The sequence below is a fragment of the Salvia hispanica genome, chromosome 4 (assembly GCF_023119035.1).
Source record: "Salvia hispanica cultivar TCC Black 2014 chromosome 4, UniMelb_Shisp_WGS_1.0, whole genome shotgun sequence".
NCBI lineage: Eukaryota > Viridiplantae > Streptophyta > Magnoliopsida > Lamiales > Lamiaceae > Salvia > Salvia hispanica.
Window position 1 is genome coordinate 45,782,784 of NC_062968.1, and position 26,636 is coordinate 45,809,419.

The 26,636-nt window shown below is 36.3% G+C and overlaps 1 protein-coding gene and 3 pseudogenes across 3 annotated transcripts; 1 reads left to right on the plus strand and 3 right to left on the minus strand.

The window, feature by feature from the left end:
* Nucleotides 1–4,384: 4,384 nt before the first annotated feature.
* LOC125224435 lies at nucleotides 4,385–7,312 on the plus strand (annotated as a pseudogene).
* LOC125221202 lies at nucleotides 6,684–11,675 on the minus strand (annotated as a pseudogene).
* A 2,667-nt stretch (nucleotides 11,676–14,342) lies between these two features.
* On the minus strand, nucleotides 14,343–17,333 carry LOC125218654 (protochlorophyllide-dependent translocon component 52, chloroplastic-like). Of its 3 annotated transcripts, none has more exons than XM_048120370.1 (8): nucleotides 17,152–17,333; nucleotides 16,404–16,913; nucleotides 16,113–16,300; nucleotides 15,803–15,892; nucleotides 15,534–15,723; nucleotides 15,237–15,458; nucleotides 14,848–15,035; nucleotides 14,343–14,754 (listed from the first exon to the last, which is right to left on the minus strand). In XM_048120370.1, the coding sequence occupies exons 2-8, from the start codon at nucleotides 16,890–16,892 to the stop codon at nucleotides 14,499–14,501; spliced, it is 1,623 nt and encodes a 540-aa protein (XP_047976327.1). In that variant the 5' UTR covers nucleotides 16,893–16,913; nucleotides 17,152–17,333; the 3' UTR covers nucleotides 14,343–14,498. The 3 variants fall into 3 exon arrangements, with proteins under 3 accessions (XP_047976327.1, XP_047976326.1, XP_047976328.1); XM_048120369.1 differs by having other exon boundaries at nucleotides 17,156–17,331; XM_048120371.1 differs by having other exon boundaries at nucleotides 17,055–17,213.
* Nucleotides 17,334–22,743: 5,410 nt separating this feature from the next.
* On the minus strand, nucleotides 22,744–25,493 carry LOC125224074 (annotated as a pseudogene).
* Between the last annotated feature and the right edge of the window lie 1,143 nt (nucleotides 25,494–26,636).

A 26,636-nucleotide genomic window follows, 5' to 3' on the forward strand; every position in this document is an offset into this window, starting at 1 on the left:
TTAAAGTAATTGAAAACTAGTTTTACATTGAGACATTAAATCTCATTTAAATCATTAAATTGAAAAAATAGCACTATCTTTTAAAATCATCAAAACTAAAGAGTAAAAAAACGATGCAATTTTATTTTATCGAAGCTAACCATGAAATAAGTGTCTAGTTTAGGAAGAAAAGTTAATTATGAGTAGTATTCATACGTGTAGAAAGATAAAGAATGAGAAGGGACAAATTCATAAAAAAGCTATAAAAGAAATAAATAATATTGCTTATATGGAAATAGATGAAAGGGAATTATATTCGTTAATAAAATTCTAAAATTATGAAAAGTGGCCTATGTGTGATTTAGTCGCTCACACGCCCATATTAACATCGCAAATCTTTTCTCTCAATTATTAATGGTATAACTTAGAGCTCCACCAATTATTTTATTAATATGTTAATTATTATTTTATTATATTTAATGCATATTTAGTAATTTATTTTATTAATATAACTTATTTACTACTTGAGGAGTGATCAATTGATAACTTATCAGTTTAATTCTACTACACTAATTTAAGGCCATAGTGATTTTGAAAACGTGTGATCTACAATTTCACTGTAATTTTGATTTTATTAATAAAATAAAACAGATTAAAAAAATGCCAAATTAGGGCTTTAGATGAAAATGTCAATATAGTGTTTGGAAATATCAACACAATGCTTTAGAATGTCAATACGATGTTTTAAGAATGTTAACCCATTGCTTATATTGACATTCTACATATATTATATTGACATATTTTATATAGTATGTTGGCATTTCACTTTCTGAAAAAATTGAAAATTTTTTGAATTTTTTTTCAAATTTTGACGTCGGAACATATGCATATATGATATCGTTGAATCTATAAAATTATCTTTAATTTGATATATGTTATATGAATTTAAAGTTTTGGGATTTCTTTAAAAGTTAGTTAACTAAACATGTAGTTAATTGACATTAATACCATTGATATTTTATGGAATTAATCTTATTGACTGTTTTTTGTTGATCGTATTGATATTCTTGGTTGATGATCTAGCCCTTAATTTAAATATCTAATGACTATTTTTTAAATTTTAGTTACATTATTTTGAAGCAATATAACATTCCTGATTAGCTATAATTAAATGTACTCTAATAATCAATTAAAAACGTGTAAAAAACTAATATGGTACCACTACTCAATAACTAACCTAATATTAATGATTTAATTATTTATTTCCTATTTTCTTCTTTTTCCATCATAAGTTTGCTCTATTTCTTGGTTAAGTTTTTTTCCATATTTTTTTCTTTTTAAATTTTATTTTCTTTCTTTCCTTTCCCTATTTGATAAATATAAAATGATTTAGACTTGAATCTAATAAATCACATAAAAGTGTTTTAGTATAGTTTTAGTGTAAACCTATAGATAAGTAGTATGAGTATATTTTAAGAAATGTGAGTAGTAGGTTAAAAAAAGTTAAAGGAAGGTAGATCCTATTTTTCTAAACTTTATTAATTTTATAATGAAATGCGAGTAAGATAAAATTAGTGGAATGTGAGGTTTATTAAAAAATAGTAAAAAAATAAATGTAAAGTTTTTGGTGGATGGAAGAGTAAAAAATTTGAAACTGAAATGTAAAGTGAGTCCAGGGAGACTTCTTTGTGCAAGACGAATACGTCGTACTCTCGATTCATGCGAGTGCCCCTAGAGATATAATGATTACATCTTGTTCGTTGTTGTAGAAAGAACAAGCTTCAACTAATTGGAGAAGGCAAAGTGTTGAGCTTCAACTGAAGGACGTAGAGGGGAGGAGATACCCCCCTTTTTCCCTTATTTGTATGTATATACTTTTTAGTGATTTGAAGTTTTTAATTTATTTACTTATTATTATATAATAAAATTTAACACTCCTTCGTCATAAAAATATGGCATGATATGACACAAATTAAAATAAAATTAGAAAAAGTAATAAAATGGGGAGGATGGTATGGTAAAGTAAAAGATGATGAGAAGGGTAGTTAAAATAGTGTTAGTAGATAGTGCTAGCTACATTATTAATAAATCCTCTTGTCCAAAATTTGTCACTATTTCCTTTTAATCGTCATCCCTAAAAATTTATCCGCACTTTTACATTTTGGTAATGGACCCCAATTCAGCTAACATTAGATTCGTTTATTTTAAACTAATATATAAAGTAGATTAGCTCATGCAACTTCATTTCCCCTTTAATTCACTTTTTAAAAGGTTTTGGGTCATAGGGTGATAAATTATGGGGGTGGAGGAGTATACTTTCTAAAAATGGAATGACTATTTTTGTGGGGTCGATAGTAGAAAATGCACATATTATTATGGGACGGAGGGAGTATAAAATTGAAAGTTAAATTTTTAATTACCTTTATTATAAAAATAATCAATGGAATATCGAATTAAGAGTCAAACAAATAGAACAATAAATATTTATTGGATTTTGTCCATCCCAAAGGGTTCGGATTAGGGTAATCGATTTTAATTTTATGGGTTAGAAATTTTAACTTAATCCTTTTAAATTTGGTGGAATATTGAAAACCATTAGTTATTAATTTGCTGACATCCCTCTGTCGGGAATGTTATCAAAGTATTTCACCATTTCTTGAATTTGATATTGCTTTTATTTTGTTTACTGCAATTGTTTTCAATTTAAATTTCTCTATTAATTTTAAGTTTCTCTATTTGTTACAAAATTCATAAATTTTTAATTCGATTGACATATAATGTTTCCGTTCAATTTGGATTAGAATTTATCTTCTTCGTTTTTATTTTTATTGTAATCTTTTCTATTTTATTCGACAAATTATAGATTGTTTTTTCCCTTTTCAAAGTTATCATTTTCTTTTGCTCAAATTTGTTTATCATGTGTGAAGACAGATAAAATTCTGAGAGGGAAATCCGTTTGAATTAGTTAAATGAGTACTCCTCCGTCCGATCATTAGGGGTCCTGTCACTTTGCACATTCGCTTTTGTAAAATTATATACTAATAAATAGTAAAAGTGGAGAAAGGTAAAATAAGAGAGTATTGTTGAGAACTCCCAACATTATTCTCTATCTTACTTTACCATTTCTCCACTTTAGCTATTTATTATGATTTTTATAAAATGAGTGCTAAAAGTGACCTGAGACTCCTAATGACATGGAGGGTATTAAAGTAATAAAGTTGGAAGTTGGTGGTTTCCTCCAAATTAACTCATGTAGCAACTGAGAGGATGTATCTATAACAATATTCTGATCTTTCTCTCTCTCTCAAAAGTCAATTTATACAATATAGAGGAGTGTGCATCCAATTTATATTGCCATTTTCATGAGCCATATACATTTTGATTGACACGTTATTGTTAATTAAAACACAAAGAAAAGTAGCATAAATGATTGAATCAGGTCTTTGAATTTAATTTATTTCAAATCGATCAAAAGCCATGATTATATATGTAACCACCCAAATAAAGTATGGATTAATAATATTGAATGGGAGGTGAAGCTCCAAAGATGGTGGGGCTTCTTTCATCATTGCAGCTTCTGCACGCTTGGAACTTAACTCAGTAACCAAATTTGTGCTCCTCTCAAATATTTTATTTATTTACATCATGGCATAATAAGATATTTAATCAGCATGTAGGCATGCTGGTGATCACCATATTTTAACAGATACGAAAATATATAAATGCTGCAATTGAAAGATTTATGTGGCCTCACTTTCCCAACTCATGATATAACAGTGAATAATGGATGTCTATGTCGATTACATTTATTTAATTCTATATCGAGGTTTCAATTTTGAATTATGTTAATTAAGAAATTGGAGAGTGGAATGAAATTAATTCTTTACAAGAAATTAGTTGTTAGTACTGTTTTTTTTTTTGTATGATCAGTCGAGTTAGAAGTTATTTAACGACAAAATTATGAAAAATTGAAAATCATAAAACTTATTATGGTGACCTTAAATTTTGACTAAAACTTAAAAGTAGTTATCTTGAAAAACAACATGCATGCCCAATGAGAGATGGAGTAGAGTAAGGACTAAGACCGGACATCATCTCCCAAGCATAAAATTCGAATCATCTAAATAGTAAAAATAATAAATGAAATAATTATACACTACTACTAAAGTTAGTAATTTGGTGGGAGAAGAAAAGTGGAACATTCTTTGACCCAAAACAATGATGATATTCTCAAAGAGGCCCGAAATGGACCCTAAAAAATTTTTGCATTTATCACTTATCATGCATACAAGTATTGAATCGAATAGTAGGAGCATTTATTTTTTCAATAGAAAAAAATAGCAGTATTTGAGGGTAGGATGGGCTATATATTAAGTTGAGAGATAGGACAGGAGAGAATATAGAAAAGGAAATGGTGAAATTCAAGAGGGTATGTGTTTTCTGTGGAAGTAATGTTGGATATAGAAAGATATTCAGTGATGCAGCTCTTGATCTTGGAAAAGAACTGGTAAAACATGCATGCTCATCAATCCTCTATCTCTTTGATTATATTTTATATTTATATATCGAATAAATCGATACAATATAGGTGAAGAAAAAGATGGATCTGGTATACGGAGGAGGGGCGTGGGGCTCATGGGTTTGGTGTCTCAAACGGTCTACGATGGCGGCAGCGTTTAGGGTAACATAGCTTACCTTATTTTGTTTAGGACTTTAGGTCAATATGTATATACTTGAAAAATAATAATTAATTTGAATGTTTGATTAATTGTTTTGTAGAGTTATCCCAACAGCCCCTTGTCCCTGTGGAGGTAATTACTTAATTCATCATCTCCTCAGTGTTGGTGTTGGTATATATAGAAATTAAGATGAATGAATGAATGGTTGATGGATGTTGCAGATATCTGGTCACGCAGTGGGAGAGGTGATGGTGGTGGCTGATATGCACCAAGGGCAAAGGGGAGATGGCTAGTCGAGCCGACGCCTTTATAGCGTTTCCCCGGTAGCCAGATAAGTTACTACTTCAAATTAACTTCTTTTTAAAAAAATCTCATACTACTATATATTTTGATTTATAAAAGGGGGGCTGGAACATGGAGGAGTTGCTGGAGATGATAACCTGGTCACAACTTGGGATTCACAACAAACCAGTAATCTCTAACCCTACATCTCTCTCTCTCCTAAAATCTCAAATCATAAACATTGTACTCATATTAATTACTCACTCACTTCTTAAAAAACCCCACAACCTAAATAAATACTGCAAAATCAATCTTTTATAAACCTACTTAGGTAGTAATTTCTAAGCATAATTTAATAATTTTATGATTTCATTATGTTTTATTCTAGTAACTTATTACAATAATCTTTTTATATTTCAAATTTTTTTAAAATTTAATATGGAGTGATTACTATATAGATATGTGTATCAAAACAAAACCCCAAAAGAAAAGGGAGAGTCAGGCAGCATGGCTACTCTTTTTTTTTTTAAAAAAACTGAAAAAGGGCCTTTTGGCCCAACAAACTTTCATTCGGTCAATCCTAAAAAGCTATCCCCTTCATATATTTTGGGAAAAAGCAAAAACCCTTGTGATACTCGAGAAAATTTAACCCTCAACAATTTTAAAAAATATATAGGGGTATTTTATTTTTTGATATTTTTTTTTATATATAAATTTTAAAATTATTATCATTGAATCAGCCATTTGATGATTTAGAGATTGATAACGGTTTAAAATTTTTAAACCCCTGACCAATTCCTTTAATTTGATTATTCGTCTCTGCTTAAAATTACTATCAATAATAAAAATATAACTTTTCAACTTTTTTATAAATTTATTACTGTAACTACCAGTTAAATTTTGATTTTAATTTTAATTATAAGATGTCTTTTTAGGCCCTCGATCTCGATGTAAATATCTAGCTCAATCCGGCATACCCAACTAGCATAGTTTCTTAAATTTATTTAAAAGGGGTATTGGCCCAATATCAAAACTTTTTTAAAAAAATTTGGGTTTTTTTTTTGAAATTTTAAATTTGGGGAAAAATATCAGAAATTTTCCCGGTATATTATTTAAAATACTAAAAAATTTCCCCATGTATTAATGGATTGAAGAACAATTTTTGGGGGGTGTGCTTCAAGAAAATCGTCCTCCAAAAATTGAAGAACTTGGAAAAGCTTTGAAGTTGTTGCCCAGAAATTACGAAAAAAAAAGGGATCTGATATTATTTGTCAAAAATTTTTGTTTGGGGGAAAATAACAAAAAATTTAAAAGTTCATGATATTATTTGTCAAATTGAAAGTTTGTGGAAAAAACCAAAATTTTTAAAAGTTACATGATATTAAATTAATGCCAATATGCCTTATTTTAATTATGAAGGAAGCCCATAATTTTAGTACTACTAAATTTCAATTGAGAGTGTCTTTATCTTATGAATGAATGAATAGACAAGAAAGGTAAAAATGAATGAAAAAATATGAATTTGGACTAGGCAACCACTCCACCACACTTGAGATCCCACCAAAACAATTTTGGTCGACTTGACCTATGCACAACACAAAATCCGCTAGTGGAAAAAGACATGTCGATCAACAAACTAAAGCTTTGGATAATTGCAACTCTTAATAAATAATGCAACCAAGATTTGACTTCTGATACAGCCTCCTGATGCATACATTCCAACAAATTTGCATTGAACTGTGATTTAAGACTAAATGATGCTCAAATTAAATAAACTTCTGATAAAAATACACAATTGTCAGCGTGTCTTCAATAATTCAATAATGTAAACATCAGGACTTTCTATCTTTGACAAAGTTTGTGTTTATCTCGAGCAGGTCGGGCTCTTGAACGTCGATGGATACTATGACTGCTTGCTTGGGATATTCGACAAAGGTGTCCAAGAAGGGTTCATCAAACACTCAGATAGAAATATAGTCATTGCTGCTAAGACTGCTGGAGAGCTTATACAAAAGATGGAGGTACTAATTAATTTTCTAACTCACATCACTTAAACCATAAAAACCAAAAATCCCTAAACCATCAATGCAAAGAAGAAGGAAAGAAAGAAACAATTTGCAAAAGTAGCCAAGAACAAGCACATTTAAGCAGCAAACCTCTTACATCATACTAGTACTACATAACATGAGCTGTATGTCAGATAAACCGAGCATGTTCTAGAAACTAGAACACGTCGTCTTATAATCTTACAGTCGAAACCACAATTTCATCTTATGCAGTTTAATTACTCGATGCCCACTGATCAGAATTTGGAACTGATGTAGGGCCATGATCCAGTGCAAGCCCAAGTAGCACCGAGTAGAAGTTGGAACAGAAGAAGACCCTGAGACAGCAAACTTATAACCGTTGTGGACATTTCAAAGTTTTTGGTCTCACTAAAGCTTTTCTATTTATGGTACAGAGTTGTGTGTGAAAGGGAGAGGCAAAACAGGGAAAACATGTGAATGAATTTTGCCCTAAATTGTAATGTTCCTCTTTGTTGTTGATCATTCCTTCAGGAAACTAAATTATAATGGAAGTAAACATATTTCCACATATATATAGTGACATTTTCCACTAGAAATTAACCAAAGTATTTCGATACAGCATAGATGTATCATGAATGACAAGATCGCTATCAAAGTATACAACAAAAAATATCTGTAGGCACAGAGATCCGAAACAAACACTTTTCTTGAAAACAGATACAGAACAAGACTGACAAAAAAGGATATGTGAAACAACATACATAAAGAACGGAATAAATGGAATGTGCTTTTTAACCTGGTTTAGCACGTATTGATCCCATCCTTGCAATCTGCGGTCAAGTTATAGAACGTCTCCACCCTTGTCTTTGCTCGGAAAAGGACCTCAGTATCCACTTCGACCCTCATATAACCATCAAACTCAACCGGACGACCACCATTCAACAGAGTTGTCTCATTGTACCATTCACTCGCATTCCCCCACAAATGCTGGTAATCATCGAGCAAATGAACTTTGTAGTGGGATCTCAGCTTATCGAAGTAATTGTAGAAGGGTTCGTTCGTAGCAATGTACAAATTTCTCCAAGGTGCAACCGCCCCTGTAGTTTAGCAACCAGGGCATCCGGTGAAGTATCTGCATCCAGATGAGGCCATAACTCCTTATTCTTCGCCTTCTCCCCTCGAACCACATGAACTGCATCAAAATCCCAATCCATACTCCCACTGATTGCTGAAACTATATTCATCAATCTTTTAGATTTCCAAAGCGCTTCCCACGGCCTCTCAATGTATTTAGCACTCGGCCCTTCACACACCCTATACCAATAATTCTCCGGCTCAGGAGCATCAAACTGCCTCCATATAATGGGAGTCTTATCTTTCCTCAGCTGCATCGGTGTCACCTTATAGCTAGCCACCTTCCTAACTGGGATTTTCCTCTTATGACTTCTGTCCCATCTCCTCCAGTCTTTCATGAACTCGCCTTCCTCCACGATTGAAGACACCTCTTTCAGATGTTCAAAATCAAAATAGAACCTAAAATCTTTCCCTTCCTCGTCCTTGTTGCTCTGTGTGTACGTAGAAGCTAAACAAATACTCAAATCCATCACAAACGTCCGGTTCAGAAACTGGGCCTCGCCAAGACCACACAAGAAGCTCCAGATAAAGTGATTCATTCCTTTGCAATAATCCCTCCCCTCGAATAGTACAGATACCTTCCCTTCCTAAATTCCGAATCTGATCCCAACACAGGAATTGTATCATTGATCTCCTTGTAAACCATGGGAGAAAACTTACCATTTTGCCCCCTCCCATTCCCCCTAGATTATCCATGGGGCGCATTAATCCAAATCCCAGCCCGGGGGCGAATCACCTTATAACTACAATCATCATTATATCCCAACTTGAATCTCCTAAAATCCCATACTTCCTCCAAGATTTCTCCTTTTGTTCCTAAACCTCCACGCCACGTCACATTCATCCTCCTTAGAGCCATTCCCCGGCGCTGGTAATCAGAAACCAATAGCCTTAAACTGCCTCAAATTAAACCTCTGGACCCAATAAAAACCCCTGGGATCAGAGAAACCCCCAATCAAATCCTCACAACCAGATTTAAAGGTCCACCCCCGCTCACTCAGTTCCTCAATCGAAGTTTCAGTAAGGGGAAAATGAGCCCTCGGGCGTCGCCAAGGGGAAGAATTTCCCTCACCAGTTTTCAACACGGAATTATCGGTTTTTAAAAAGGGGGCTTTTCGACGTGGGAAAATCTTAGTCGACCTCAGCTCCCAGGGATCGGGGGTTGGTATGGTGGGTTTACAGGAAGAGAGCAAAGAATGAAAACACAAAAAACATACATTGCAAGCTTTTTATATTCTCCCCAAGGGGATCTGTTGGTTGAAGTCGTTCATTTGTCAGAACCTAACCAGATTTGCAAAAGGGGACTCAAAAAAAAGAAATCTTTCAGAGACTCAGATAAAATTGAAGTGAAAGTTGGGGAAAAGAAATCGGGCTTACAGTAGAGCTGAACTGGTGGTGTTCTGTTCTTCAATTTTTGAATACAACCACCACCTCTGATCTGTTAATGCCTTCTTCCAGAAAACTAATTGATGGAGAAATTGGGATCTTGATTGACAAAGAAGAAGAGACTTTTAGGATACAGATTTCGTAGAGAGAGAGAGAGAGAGGTGGAGCTTGGGTTGAGCCGTTGAGGTTTGATAATTAAGCAGCGATTTTACTGAATCTCATTGTCTCAATATCTGGAAGATTTCAGCAAAATATAAACTAGATCCTGGAAAGTGCAGTAAATGTAAAACAAGAGAGAGACCGAAATAAATTTTCAATTCAGACAGGAAAAAGTTAATAAATCGAGATCAGTGGATCCCACAGTTCCTAAGAGCATCCACTTGATGGGTAATGCATTGGTAATGGAGTCGTATTGGTATGAATTCTACTCTGTGGCGTCTATTTTAACAGCACTTAGCGTGATTTAGAAGTAGTAATGGTATTTTTGATAAAATAATTCAAAATATCTTACGTATACTGAATTAAAATTACTAAAATACGGAATTAAATTCTACGACACATATACGGGAAAAATAATCCATTCCATTAAAAAAAAAAAGTACAAATATTTTTAAAAAAAAAATACATGATTCTTTTTAAAAAAAAAGGGCTTCAACACACGGGCCCATGGCGCTCTCTACTCCTCGTCGCCGTCGCTTAGCCCCCGCTGTCAGCTACTTAGCCACCCGCGGTATATGAGCCCACGTCGGAACCCGTAAGCGGAGTGCCCTCGCGGCGGCTAAATACGGCTGCATGCTGCTCGAGCATGCTCTGAAGAAACATCTTCTCGGGTGGGGTGCATGGCGGCCCTCCACTCTTAATAGAACCTTGTACATACGATCCCGCGTATGGTTACGCGAATGGAGAGTGTACTCGAGTGGGGCGGGTGGGAGAGCGGAGGACGGACTGGACCTCGCGGGGCGATAGGGGGATCAACCCCTCGCTGACTCGGCTAACGCCGCCTTCTGTCCAATCGGGCGGGCGCGACCTTTTTTGTAAATGAAGGAGGAGACGGAAACTCCTCGACATCGGGGAGAGAAATTCGTGGGATCCGCCGCTGCTAGCTTGCCCGTATGAGTCGCAGCTATAGTTCGATCGGCTGCTTCTTCGGCCCACCCGGCGTCGCACCCCGCACGGAACTTCTCGGAGTCCTTCGGCAACAAGAAGCACTCCCGAGAGGTGAACCTCCGCCCATACTTCCCCTCCACGAGGAGGAACTGACTCTCGCGGCTATCCTCCGGGGCGTCCTCCTCGTTCTGCCCACTAGTCAGCATGACGGAGGGCGTTGGCGTACAAGTTCGCAAAATCGGCCCACCGCGGCCCTAGATGCGTTCCCACCCCTTCCGGCATTCTTCCTCGTTGCTGAAGTCCTTTCCCTGCGGGCAGTGCCTCCTCATAGGCTGCTCTAATCTTCGCCCACATGTTGACGACCGGCTGGTTGTTCGCAACCAGTCGCGATCGTCGCACACCTCCAGCCATGCCTTGGCCACGCCGGCGGGTACTCATCCCTCCCGTCCACTTCCTCACGGGTCGGGGTGTGGTCAACACGGCGGAGCTGCGATGACTGCGCCCGACCGCCTTCGCCTCGCTTCCCCTCGTCTTCTTCTTCGGCGCGGCCATTCCCGCTGGAACAGGGCTCTATCGGGATCATCGAGATCGATCCCCGTATCATGCAGCATGACAGGAAGGTCATCGCCGAGGTGAACGTCTCACGCTGAGGTCGAAGTGTGAAGACAAACCGTCAAAAAATCAAGAGAGGGCCGATATGCGGGTCCCCTCCCGGTGACCCCTGCACCTGCAATCCCTACTGCATCCCGGGATCACATACCCTGCTGCACCCTTGCCCATGCCCCGCCATACCGGCATCATCCCCATCATCTGTGCCGACATCATGCTGAGGCATACCCACACAGCCGGCAAGCATTGCCCGCCCCGCTCATTTGCCGCACGCCGTCATCCCCCACGGCCATACCCCGACATCCACCCGAGAGCACATACCCCGGCTTGCACCAGCCATCATCCCCATCATCTGATTCCAAGGGATGTTAAACCCCGGGCCCCATTTGCCCCCATCCAGATCCCACGAGGTACCTGTGGGAAGTCTGAGATCCGCTTCGTCAATGGAGTAGGACTCGTTGTTGTGATCCATCGCTCGATAATGCTCTTGTACAGAAAGTTAGAGAGAGAGAAAACTCGTTAAAACAAGTGGTGCAAATGAAAATGAAACGAAAATCGCGTTTATATAGGTTTTAAAAAAAAAAAAATCGGAAAACACCGCTGGCCGATCGCTAGCCGATCGGGCCTCCTGCAATGGCGGCTAGCCGATCGGCCAGCGGATCGGCTAGCCGGACGAGCGATCGGCCAGCCCACGCCGATGCGTTCAGCCACGATTTCGCGCTGGCCGATTGCAATGGTTCGGCTAGCCGATCGGCTAGCGCGACGAATCGGCTAGCCGGTCGCTAGCCGACCATTGCGGATGCTCTAAGTAGTGAGTACAGTACATTGTAAAGTGGACTATACAAATGGTACATAAATTATACGTTTGGCACGCAAATGGTGTCTAAATTTTAAAAATATTAGAGCATCCACAATGGATGTCCGATTGCATGCCCGATCGTTCGAGATCGGACTCGGGCGTCGTCGGGCATCCATTGTAAACGCCCGAGCCCGAGTCGCGCGACCGAAAGATCGGTTGTCTCGATCTCGAGCCCGATCGACCGGGTATCCACTGCAGCCTCGTGCCCGAGCCCTATCTGTGCATATTTTTGCATTTTTTGCTTCTTTTTTTTTAAATTCTTGAAACCCTTATTAAACGCTATAAAATGCCCACTCCTCATTCTTCACTTTTCATACACCAATACTCTTTACTCTACTCAATTTATCTTCTCCTTTTCTCATTTTCACACTTTCAAGAATGGATCCGAGTCAATTCTCCAATCCCATGGTGTCGACGACGATATGCCGATGTTTGGCGGTGGAGGGGGCGACACCCGGTGGCCCGGCCACGAAGACTACCGGGTCGAGACGCTTGGATCTGTAGGGTCCACTTACGTTTCGGACTCTGAGTTCGATCCATTCTTCAACACCGACGCGTATCAGGTTGAGGACATGGAGCCTAGTTGTGGTCAACCTCCTGCCCCTGAGCCGCCAAGGAGAAAGAAGAAGATGGCACGGAAGGAAAAGGCGCCATCCGTCCCAGTCTTACTCCCATCCTACGCGCCCAACGAAGAGTACGAAACAGGGCGTACTGACTATGAGTTGGAGGAGTACGTGAAGGTGGCTCAGTGTTGGGTCGATATATCGGAGGATTCGGTTTGCTCCAACAACTAGACTTCGTCCAGGATGTGGGATCGCATTGAGGAATGCTACAACGAGGTGAAACCGAGTTGGGCATTCAAGCGGACCAAGGTTCAGCTGCGCAAGTGTTGGGATCAGATCAAGCTCCACGTCAACAACTTCTGCTATATCTATAACAGGAACAGAGACGAAAGGGCTAGTGGTGAGAGCATGGAGGATGTCCTCAAGAAGTCGATATCTGAGTACCATTCGAGGTACAGGCAGTTCAAGATGTACATGTTTGGCTGATCTTGAAGGACAAGACGAAGTTCAACGGAGGGATACCGGTTGGATCCTCGGCTGCGAGGCGGACGAAGAACACCGCCACTGGCGGTTACACGAGCAGTAGCCCATCTCCTGTGGATCTTAACGTTGAGTCGGAAGGGAGTTCTGGCACCCCTACGTCTTCTTTTAGACGTCCCACTAGCACCAAGGCCGCCAAAGCCCAGGCCAAAGGGAAGGCGAAGGCGGCCGCGTCTGGATCGGCTCCCCCGCAGGCTGCGCCTCCTCCATCTGCTCTGCTCATGGCCTCAGCGATCGAGGAATTCAGAGGTTTTCGCGAGGTGGTTGAGTATAGGTTTATACTTGACGCCCAAAACAGCCTTCGCCAGGAAACCGATCCAGAAAAACGACAGAGGACTGAGAAGATGATCTAGAATTTGAACCAGAAGTTAAATTTAGATGACTAGTTTGATTTTTTTTTTATTTAGTAATTTAGTTTAATATAGTTTTTTTTAAGCTAAGTATTATGTAGTTTTTTTTTAGCATTTGTGGTGTTTAATATAATATATTTTGGTATTGTAGTAATTAAAAATACAATTATAAAAAAATATATTAAAATTGAAATGAAAATAGATAATAGATAGGGCTTCTACTAAGGCTCCCACTAGGGCATACACTATCGATTCCCTTTGAACTAAGGCATAGAAGATATTTGTGGACTTTCAATCAAGATAGTCTTTCTCTTCTTTCTCTAAAACTTTTAAAAAGTAAAAATTAAAAATACTACAAATTCTTAAATATATAAATTTTAAATTATAAATGTAATTAATAAAATAACTTGTAGCTAAATTTTATTTTAGTTGTAAGTCAATTATTTTTTAATATTAAAAATTAAAAATTTTGGATTAATTGAAAATTAAGAATAAATTTTTTTAGGGCTAATTAAAAATAATATAATTTTTAATATTTAAAAAATAATCAAATCAAAATTAAATTTAGCTTGAAATTATTTTAAAAATTAAATTTATAATTTTAATTTTAATAATTAATATATTTAAGAATTTCATCGATTTTTTACATTTCATAGACAAAAACATCATCGTCTATTTCACATAGTTGATACATCATCTAAACAGGAGTACTACATCACCTTTTCTAAAATTCATTTACTAAAGTGCTGGATAATTTAGACGGGATAGTTGAGAATAATTAAACTTTGTAATTTGATAATTCGTTTTCAAACTTTACGAGATAGTAGTGATCAGAAGGCGATGCAATTTCCTTATTTATATGGCATTTTTCCCATAAATTCTTACAACAAATTTGTCTTTGTCACTCTTACAAATAAATCACAAAGTTGCACACCCTTACTATAAGTACTTAATTAATTACAAGTCCAACAAAATAGAAAATTTCACTGGAAGGCATGATCATAGTCATGGTATATGAACGTCTTGCGGATGAAATGCGACAGCCATTTTGAAGCCACAAAGCACAACACAGCCATCAATGCCAAATAATACCTCGCAGCAATGGAAATCGCACTCTGTTTGGCTGCAGCTACAGCTGCAACTGAAGCTACCGAGATAACTTGAAGGGCAGTCTTTAGCACGTTGAGACGTTTATACGCGACGCTGCAGCTGCTGCAACTCACTGTGTGAGTCCAGTACCTGATTAGGCCATCCACAAAGTGAAGCAACAATCAATCAATTTCTATTTAGTCAGTAAACACTGAGATAAAAGATTGCAACTTTTGTAATTACCTGTCAAAGAGCTGCTCTCTTGGAGGAGTGGGTGGAAGCTCTCCACTATATTTATTTTTCCAATCAACTTGTGTGCCACCATACTTGTTAAGCCACCTTCTGAATGCCACGGAGAAGGCATCCGCCTTTGTCGGAACGTAGCAAGCTTTATGCCAATTGAGAGGGCCAACATCTCTCAGCTTTCGTTCCTAATGGAGCATATACACATCTTTCTCAAATAGACCTATCTATGAAATGCCTCTGGACTCTAGATATCATAACCATGCTATACATTCAATAATACTATTAAAGATTTGACCAAGCTCTAATCACAATACTTGCTAACAGATGTCACAGAATTAAGTAAGCAAATTTAGTATGAGAGAGAAAAAAGAACAAGGTTAAGTCACCTCCACATGAAGAAGATAGAGATCTGAATCAAGAATCAAGTTGGGTATCATATGAAGGACCCAGCGTGGAATAATCCAATCCAACCAGACAGTAAAGTTTCTAGGAGCTGCGAAGATCAGCCTGCTGCGACCTGGACTAACTGGAACGCAGTAGAAAATGAGCATAAATTTTTTATCAGAGGGAACATGTGGTAGTCCCGTCGGGACAGGGGGTAATCCCACCTGCACAAAGGAAACACATAATGCTAAGATTATTGGGTAGATACATATGAAATGTGACAAATTGAAACTGCTTACATCTTTTTTTCCATCTGATGATGTCTTTTTCGTGCTTTGATCATCCCCACCGGGAGAGTAATGGCCATAGAATAGGCAAGGTGCAATGAAGTAGTTGTCCCCAAAGATTTGCTTTGCAGTAAAGCCATCTACATCCACTTTCTGAACACTTATCTCGAGCGGTCTCCCTCCTTCTCTGTCAGCCTTCAAGGTGCAGGATAATATGTTCTGTCAGCCATGTCAAACCCGCAAAATAATGCATGTTGAAAATTATGCATAGATTTACTTATCTCTCTGGCAACTCCCCTGTTTTAACTATGCCATAATGTGCATATGGAATATGAGCAGGATCCATAAGATTTTCAATCAAGATTTCGTACCTGAAAAAGTAAATAGATTAAATTTGAAGTCTTGATACTTAACCATCCCAAACTCTTGGTCTGGTTTTGGACAGTGGTTCAAGCTTCAGTTATGTCAAGGTAAAGTATACAAACTTGCAGTCATTGAGGCTATCAAATTGCAGCAAAGCATGATAATTAGAAGTCGATATAGCATCACGAAAGATTCAATATAAATGATAAAAGAGTAGTATTAGCAAACCCGTAGCCTATCTCCCTTGAAATAATCATATTGGAATATGATGGGTCGTCAAGCTCTGGGATAAAATATGGCTTCTTTGTTGAATGTATGTTCTTAAACTGTGGATCCGAATCAGGCCAGAACCATAGAATGCCGTTTTGAAGGCAACTAGGATAAACGGCTACACACGCCTTACTGGAGGTGTGAACCTGCAAGCTCAATTCCCTTTCATCATTTCAAAATCTTGAAATATGAAAGTGGGGAATCCCAAAAATACATTACAAAGTCACATATCATGAAGAGTGGACTCACGGGAGGGCCGTCTTGAGGGGCTTGAGGGATGAGTTTGCAGTCACCGGCGCCACCAAAGCACCAGCCGTGGTAAACACACTGCAGCCTGCCCCACTGATCGATCCTCCCATCTGAGAGCGGCGCCATTCGGTGAGGACAACTATCTTCAAACACCTTCCATGCATTATCATTCCTATCCCACCACACCACCAAATCAATCCCAATCACTTTCTTCGCATGAGGCCTTCTCTTATCCAGATCACACTCCGCACACACCGGGTACCACTGCTCATACCACTCGAATTTCTCCTCTCTCTTCTCGGATTCAATCTCTTCCTCCGTGGAAGGAGTGGTTGGAGAAATGGCGGTGAAACTCTTAAATTTTGATCTCTGGATTGGGAGAATTAGTCGCCGAGATGATGGAATATGCCAAATAGGTTTTTGGAAAGTGTATGTTGAGATGAGCTGGCGGTGAAGTGATGGAAAAGTTGAAGATTTTAGAGCTTCCATGGCGGACAATTGGTTTTAGCACTGATTCAATTCCATCGGAAAATATATAAATACTCCATAAACTTAAAGGAAACGACAACATGCAAAACTAAAAACCTCTTGGTTCAAAGATTACGTTGATTTACAAGTATACTACACATGAATAAGAATAAGGATACAAACCTTTCTTGTTTAGCTTTATTGGGTCTCATAAAAATGGAATCTTTATTGTGGAGAATCAATCTTGAAAAGATTAGGGAGAAAAGAATGGTGAGCTTACTTACACAGTATTAGTTGGCTGTTGTTGTTCACCTCATGAAAAACCAACCACCTTTGGCAAGATGGTACCTTTGTGCAAGAAAAGTTGATCGAGGAAGAAGAAGGAGAATAATTTGGGTTTTGAAAAGTGGAGCTCTGAAGAAATATCTGTATTTGGTATTGGTGGGTATATGTAGACCCCACCAAGTCCACAATTAATTGCATTAGCGTGTATGTTTATAGCAAAATATTTGTATTTAGTATTGGAAAGCGTATGTTGAGATGAGTTGGCGGTGAAATGGTGGAGCTTTTAGAGCTTCCATGGCGGATTCGTTTTAGCACTGATTCAATTTCATCAAACAAATATATGGGGTATAGATATAAACTTACACTGCGCATGCGCAACTAACAACTATACTATTCATGAATATGAATGCGGATACAAATTCTTTTTTTTAAGAAAAGAGCGAAGGTGATGTTTGTATTTGATTCGAAGCGGAATTTAAAAAATGTAAAAAAATATTAAATTTAAAAATTTAGTGAAAAAATGTGAGCGTATTGATTTAGCAGAAAGTGAACCTTATGAAAAGAACTAAATGGATAGTACATTCATACACGGATTGAAATGATAAAAAGGAATAACACTTTCCGGAAAGAGAAACTTTCATCTAAAAAAATGAGGATTCTTTCATTTACAATAAATTTATGTAACCAAATTTTGTACAACCAAAAACTAATTTATTTGAAAAAAAAAAAATTATTTATACATTTAATTAAAATATATGGATGCATATATAGTATATGAAAAGTGTATAATATTGTGATCATATATTTAAAATTTGTATATAATTTTTTTATTTTTTATGGTTTGTATATAACTTTATTTTGTACAAAATTTGGTTACATTCATATTGACTCGTTCTATAATGTTTGGTTTTGAAAGGTGCACGTGGATTTCAGCCACATTTCAGTTGACTTTGAGTGACATTATTTGTGTTGATGCATGGGTCCCACCCATATTTGATAGTTCAAACATATGCTCATATCAATATATCAGACTCAGTTATCAATCGTACTGCTAATTGATTATACAAGCACATTGAGGAGACAGAATTATTGCAATGCAGATAGCACCTTCTATGGTTACAAGTCACTCTTTTGTTTTTTGGATTAAAATAACTCATTAACTAAAATAAAATATAGTTATCTCGATTTTATTTCACTTCTGTTACTTTATTTTCCTAGCTTAATATATAAATAAAATTGCATAAAATTCCATGCTATCTAAGAAAGATGTCACCTTTCTTGGAACGAAGGGAGTATAATGCACGGACAACTGAGTGAGTCCACCATCTGAATATGAGTATATACTACTCCCTCCGTCCCACAAAAGATGTCACACTTGTGAAACAGCACGAGATTTTAGGAGGTTTTGTTTATGTGTTAAATGGAGAGAGAAAATATAATTTTTATATTCATGTGAGAGAGAACTTTTTCCAAAAAAGAAAATATGACATCTTTTGTGGAACAAATTAAAAAGGAAAGTGTGACATCTTTTATGGGACGGAGGGAGTACTTTTTAGTCCGTCCCTGAAAAGTACGAACTTTCTAATTTTGGAAATTCATTTCTATCTAATAAGATGAGATCCATTTTCTACTAATAATATTTTTAAAAATTTTATTTCTATCTCTCTCTTATTTTTCCAATTATGCATTAATACTCGTACTAAATTAAATGTTCATAATTTTTGGAAACGGGGGATTCCAAACCCATTTATGTATTCAAATAAACGGCAGTCGCATGCAAACATGCAGTGGTGGTAACGATAAGTGATGGTTTTTTAAGTGCTTATAACAATCATATTAATTCATCTGCTCATCTATCATATGATCATATTCTTTAACACAAACAACAAAGATGCATAAATAATGAAATTTATTTCAAATTTAGTGAATTGAGTATTATCAGATTCATGATTGATTAAATTCAATATATATCTCAGGGGATATTTCTTTTTTTTTATTCTAGAAGAAAACTTAAGATTCATATTTGTACTGGACTTTTTTTAAAATCCGACTTTGGGAGAGACGCATTAAGATCATGCGTCTCCTTTTAATGAAACGCACGAGCGTCATGCGTTTTAGGGTAAGACGCATAGCCCTCATGCGTCTCTGAATTTTTATTTTATTTTTTAGAAGACGCATAAGCGTCATGCGTCTTTCTTCGAACTTAAAACAGACGCGAGGCAGAGGCAGTAGCTTCATTCTGCGCAAGAGAGGGAAAGAAAAGGCGATTTTCCGGCGATTTTCTGGCGAATCTCGGCGTTTGAGATGGATTTTATTGGTGAAATTCAATTGTTAGTTCTAATGGATTTTATTGGTGAAATTCATTCTATAGTATAGTTTTTGATATGTTTGAGATGCTTGATGCTGTGATTTTTGATAAGTTCGAAGAGAGACGCATGACGCTTATGCGTCTTACCCTAAGACGCATGACGCTTATGCGTCTTCTAATTAAAAAAAAAATCAGAGACGAATGAGGGCTATGCGTCTTACCCTAAAACGCATGACGCTCGTGCGTTTCATTAAAAGGAAACGCATGACCTTAATGCGTCTCTCCCAAAGTCGGATTTTAAAAAAAGTCCAGTACAAATATGGAGCCTAACTTTTACTCTAGAAGCAAAAAAGAAATGCCCCTATATCTCAGTATGCATCAGATTCATTTCAGAGGAGATATCTCAGGAAAAATAAAAGACTTAATTCGCAAATTTTTCAAAATTTAGATTAAATTTGCTGACTGTTCAAAATATTGAATTGTGACAAGCAAATTTTTTAGAAGAAATTTTCAAATTTTTATCTATTTTCTCTTCTATTACTTATTATTTCTCTCACAATATTTACAAATTGACCAAATTATCCATAATTAGGGTTGTCAATTTTTGGCACGAATGATAACACGATATGAACCCGCACGAAATTAATGGGCATGTGTCAAAGCTTATTGGGTTCGTGTTCTTATCGTGTCGATACGATAATGACACGAAAACTTCGTGTCGTGTTCGTGTTACACGTTAAGAAATAATAATAATAATAATAATAATAACAATAATAATAATAATAATAATAATAATAATAATAATAATAATAATATATTATTATTATTATTATTTTCTTTATTTTAAAATTTAAAAATTTAAAAATTAAAATTTAAAATTTAATATTAGAAATAATGTTTATATACTATAATATCATTATTATAGTGTCGTTATTGTCTCGTGTCATATATATGTTGTTATCGTGTCGTGTTGACCCGAAGTGGTTCGTGTCGTTAATGAGTTCGTGTCGTGTTCGTATACGAGGGTAGCGGGTCGTGTTCGTGTTCGTGTTCGTGTTTGGAGTTTTCTTAACTGGTCGTGTTCGTGTTTGTTGTTATCATATTGTGTCGTTATTGTGTCAGCACGATAACGACACAACACGCACGATTTGCCAACCTTATCCATAATATTTCCATCACAATTCTAATATTTTTTACTCCAATTTTATTCTCACCCAATTCTGCATATAACTGCCTCCTCCACCCTGGTGAAAATAGAATTGGAGTTATAAATATCAAAATTATGATGAAAATATTAGGGGTCAATTTGGCTATTAGTAAATATTGTGAGATAAGGAGTAATAAGTTAAAAAGAAAAGAAATAGATAAAAATTTATAAAATTCTTATTCCGAAAAATTCTATGCTACTATTCTATATTCCGAAAAGTCGGCGAATTTAATTTCAAATTTTGAAAGGAATACGAATTAAGTCTCTTTTTCTTAAATCTAATTCCAAATGGAGCTAATTAGTTATCAAATTGTTTGTAGGCAGTGTGTTTAAATACCTATTAAATTGTTTGTAGCACACTGTTTACCTATTGCTAGGCTTCTAGCAATAATAGTACTCCGTATATGTTACCTTCGTGTAAGCTTATTTCAATAAATTTTCAAATGTCACATTCTTTAATCACATGTCCTTTTTACGCGTGATTGCAATTTAATTTGGTTTTCTCTTTTAGGGGGTGAAGTCACACACCACCATCTACTTATATAAAACAATTAAATTTCTTCTAGAAATTTAGCCCTGTTCATCAAACTTAAAAATTACTACTCCCCACATCCGCATTTAAATGTCACATTTTAATCCGATACGGATTTTAAAAAATATAATAGAAAATAGGTTAAAAAAATTAATGGATAGTGTGTCATATTCCTACTTTATAAGTATTTCATCTGTTTCGCAAAAATATGCACTCCTAATTGAACACGGATTTTAATGCACAATTTACAGTAATAACTAATAACTTTCAATTTTATGTGTTAAAATTATCAACACAAAGACATAATTATATCAATACAACATAAAAATTTTAAATATCAACACAAAGACATAAGTTTATCAACACAAGAATATTGATAAATTTATGTCTTTGTGTTGATATTTTTAACACACTAAATTGATATTAGTTATTAGTTATTACTATAAATTAGTTAATATTTGATCACACACCTATCAAAACCAATTAATAAATCAACAATTTTCTCTGTAATTTATTACTATAATATATTAGAAAAGTAATTAAATATCAAAACAACTTCAAAAATTTATGAAATCATAATGTACAGAAGGAAAGCTAATCAAACTATTTATTTAATGTTAAACCATGTTTGCGACCGATAGAAATCTATCCTAAAATCAATTGGTGATAGAAGAAGGCCATAAGACTTATATACTAGTTTCAGTTTTCTCTTGACACTGATGTGGGACAGTCATATGTTATATTTTCCAGTTTCAATTGCCATCACCCTCCCTCAAACCCTTGAAGGTGAACTTTGGAGGGGTTGGACTTTTTCTAATCGATTGGACAATTGGCCCAATTTTTTTTCGATCGATTGGACCACTTGGCCCAAATTTTTAAGTCCAGATATACTGTTGGATCAGTCATTTTTTGGTTTCGGCCCAGATATAGACTTCGGCCCAAATATACTGCGCGTCAGTTAAATTTGACCCACAGTCGGCGACCCGCTCTGATACAATGATAGAAATCCATGAGTTCCATCCTAAAACCAATTGGTGATAGGAGGAAAGCCCATAAGACTTATATACTAGTTTCAGTTTTCTCTTGACACCGATGTGGGACAGTCATATGTTATATTTTTAGTTTCAATTGCCAACCGCGTCGATAGATCACAATGCTTCACAAGCAATTGTTTAAAAATAAAATGCATAACATGCATGATAAGAATTTAAAATAGAAAATAAGATGACTTGATTGTTTTCAAAGGAAAATGCATAATTTTTATGAGAGAATCAAAATGCATAAGAAGAATTAATTATATAGACTAAAAGAGCAATAATTTTTTATTCTTTTACTTTCATAAACAAAAAACATCATAGTTTTGTGCATTTCTATTTCACATATCCGATACATCAACTAAACAAGAGTACTACATTTAATCGTCCACTTTATAAAAATTCATTTACTAAAGTGCCAGAAAATTTCGCCGGGACAGTTGAGAATAATTAAACTGTGTGATTTGATAATTTGTTTTCAAACTTTATGTGATAGTAGTGATCAGTAGATCAGAAGGCAATGCAATTTTCTTATTTATATGGCATTTTCCCCATAAATTCTTACAACAAATTTGCCTTGGTCACTCTTACACATAAAATCACAAAGTTGCACAATCCCAACAAAATAAAAAAATTCACTGGAAGGCATGATCATAGTCATGGTATATGAAAGTCTTGCGGATGAAATGCGACAGCCATTTTGAAGCCACAAAGCACAACACGGCCATTGAACCCAAATAATACCTCGCAACAATGGAAATCGCACTCTGTTTGGCTGCAGCTACAGCTGCAACTGAAGCTACCGAGATAACTTGGAGGGCGGTCTTTAGCATGTTGAGACGTTTATACGCAATGCTGCAGCTGCTGCAACTCACCGTGTGAGTCCAGTACCTGATTAGGCCATCCACAAAGTGAAGCAACAATCAATCTATTTCTATTTAGTCAGTAAACACTGAGATAAAAGATTGCAACTTTTGTAATAACCTGTCGAAGAGCTGCTCTCTTGGAGGAGTGGGTGGAAGCTCTCCACTATATTTATTTCTCCAATCAACTTGTGTGCCACCATACTTGTTAGCCACCTTCTGAACGCCACGGAGAAGGCATCCGCCTTTGTCGGTACGTAGCAAGCTTTATGCCAATTGAGAGAGCCAACATCTCTCAGTTTTTTTTCCTAATGGAGAATATATACATCTTTCTCAAATATGGCACCTTGGCATCAAGATCATAATCATGCTATACGACTAACAGAACTAGCAAGATCAAGTAAGAAAATTTGGTACGTGAGAGAAAAAGATTAAGTCACCTCCATATGAAGAAGGAAGAGATCTGAATCAATAATCAAGTTGGGTGTCATATGAAAGACCCAACGTGGAACAATCAGACCCAACCAGCCAGCGAAGTTCCTAGTAGCTGCGCTGATCAACCTGCTACGACCTGGACTAACTGGAACGCAGTTGAAAATGAGCATAGATTTTTTATCGGAGGGAACATAGGGTAATATCATCGGAACAGGGGGTGATCCTCCCACCTGCATAAAAGAAGCACACAATGCTAAGCGTATAGGGTAGATAAGTATGAAATTTGACAAATGCCAACTGCATACATCTTCTTTTCCATCCATGCTTTGATCATTCCCACTGGGAGAGTAATGACCGTAGAATATGCAGGGCGCAATGAAGTAGTTTTCCCCAAATATTTGTTTTGCAGTGAAGCCATTTACATCCAGTTTCTGAACACTTATCTCGAGTGGTCTCCCCCCTTCTCTGTCGGCCCTGAGAGTGCAGGATAATATGTTCCGTCAGCCATTTGAAACTCGCTAAATAATGTAAGATGAAAATTATGCATAGATTTACTTATCTCTCAGGCACTCTCCTGTTTTCAGCATGCCATAATGCCCATATGGTATATGAGCAGGGTCCATAAGATTTTCTATCACGATTTCGTACCTGAAAAGGTCAAATGTAGTGAAATCTCTTGTTTGGGATAGACATGAGACAGAGGTCAAGTATACGTACATTGAGGCCGTGTTTGGTTCTCTTCTGATAATCAGAAGATGATATAGTAATATAAATGATAAAGAGTATTAGTATTAGCATACCCATAGTCTACCTCCCTTGAAATGATCATATTGGAAAATGACGGGTCGTCAAGTTCTGGAATAAAATGTGGCTTCTTTCGTCAGATGGATGTCCTTACAGCTGCAACTGAAGCTACCGAGATAACTTGAAGGGCAGTCTTTAGCACGTTGAGACGTTTATACGCGACGCTGCAGCTGCTGCAACTCACCGTGTGAGTCCAGTACCTGATTAGGCCATCCACAAAGTGAACAACAAATCTACGGCTACACACGCCTTACTGGAGGTGTGAACCTGCAAGCTCAATTCCCTTTCATCATTTCAAAATCTTGAAATATGAAAGTGGGGAATCCCAAAAATACATTACAAAGTCACATATCATGAAGAGTGGACTCACGGGAGGGCCGTCTTGAGGGGCTTGAGGGATGAGTTTGCAGTCACCGGCGCCACCAAAGCACCAGCCGTGGTAAACACACTGCAGCCTGCCCCACTGATCGATCCTCCCATCTGAGAGCGGCGCCATTCGGTGAGGACAACTATCTTCAAACACCTTCCATGCATTATCATTCCTATCCCACCACACCACCAAATCAATCCCAATCACTTTCTTCGCATGAGGCCTTCTCTTATCCAGATCACACTCCGCACACACCGGGTACCACTGCTCATACCACTCGAATTTCTCCTCTCTCTTCTCGGATTCAATCTCTTCCTCCGTGGAAGGAGTGGTTGGAGAAATGGCGGTGAAACTCTTAAATTTTGATCTCTGGATTGGGAGAATTAGTCGCCGAGATGATGGAATATGCCAAATAGGTTTTTGGAAAGTGTATGTTGAGATGAGCTGGCGGTGAAGTGATGGAAAAGTTGAAGATTTTAGAGCTTCCATGGCGGACAATTGGTTTTAGCACTGATTCAATTCCATCGGAAAATATATAAATACTCCATAAACTTAAAGGAAACGACAACATGCAAAACTAAAAACCTCTTGGTTCAAAGATTACGTTGATTTACAAGTATACTACACATGAATAAGAATAAGGATACAAACCTTTCTTGTTTAGCTTTATTGGGTCTCATAAAAATGGAATCTTTATTGTGGAGAATCAATCTTGAAAAGATTAGGGAGAAAAGAATGGTGAGCTTACTTACACAGTATTAGTTGGCTGTTGTTGTTCACCTCAAGAAACACGCCCATTGCGACAAAACGCCCAAGCCCAATCTTAAAAAAAAAATTATGAAAAAATTGATTTTTAATTCTAAAAAATCGATTTTTAAATTAAAAAATTATTTTTTAACTTGAAATAAAAACTATAATTTCACAATGATCCATACTAAAAGAAGGATCCGTGAATTAGTGAAAGAATATATTTTATAGAATATAATCCTTCACACTAAATGAGCATGTATTGCATTACTTGAGTAAACCTTTTATAGATAGGTTTTCAATTCCAACTTTTATGTGACTTCGATGTGGGAAAAATGATAATTTTATAGATAGGTTTTCAACTCCAAATATCTTTGTGATTTCGATGTGGGACAATTAGTTTTACACTTAAAAGAGAGTTTTTTGTTGCTTTATGTAAAAGTTTGTTTGATTTCAATGTATAATCTATGTTTAGCCAAATGGTAAATATATCTTGGAAAATTATAGAGATTGTGTGTTCAAGTCCCAAACTCAACATACTTTTTTTATTTTGACCTTTATTATACTTTACTCATTTTATTCGATTAATGTAAGTGTTTTATTTAAATTTATTGTGTTGTATAATATTGTATTTATATTTTGCTATTTTTTATTTAATTAAAATTAAATATATAATTTATAATTTTTAAAAAAATATTAAGTAATGCATGATTTTTCATTTAATTTATTATTTAATTTTTTATTTATAATATGTGAAAATATAAAAAAATAACATTAAAATTGAAATGAAAAATGGATAAGAGATAGGGCATCATCCACTAGAGCTCCACCATTGCAGAAAGATAGAGCATGCTGACGTGGCAACCACTAGGATTCTCACTAAGGCTTCCACTAGGGCATTCATTGTGGATGCTCTTAGTTGGCTGTTGTTGTTCACTTCATGAAAAACCAGCCACCTTTGTCACGATGATACCTTCGTGCAACAAAAGTAGGAGAATAATTTGGGTTTTGAAAAGTGGAGCTCGGAAGAAATATTAGTAGTATTTGGCAAGTCTACAATTGATTGCATTAGCGCGTATGTTTATAGTAGCAAAATGAATGACAATATTAATATATTACTCCTAGAAAGATAAGCTATACTTTACTTGTGGAAGGTAGGATGGTATGGGAAAGTTTATTT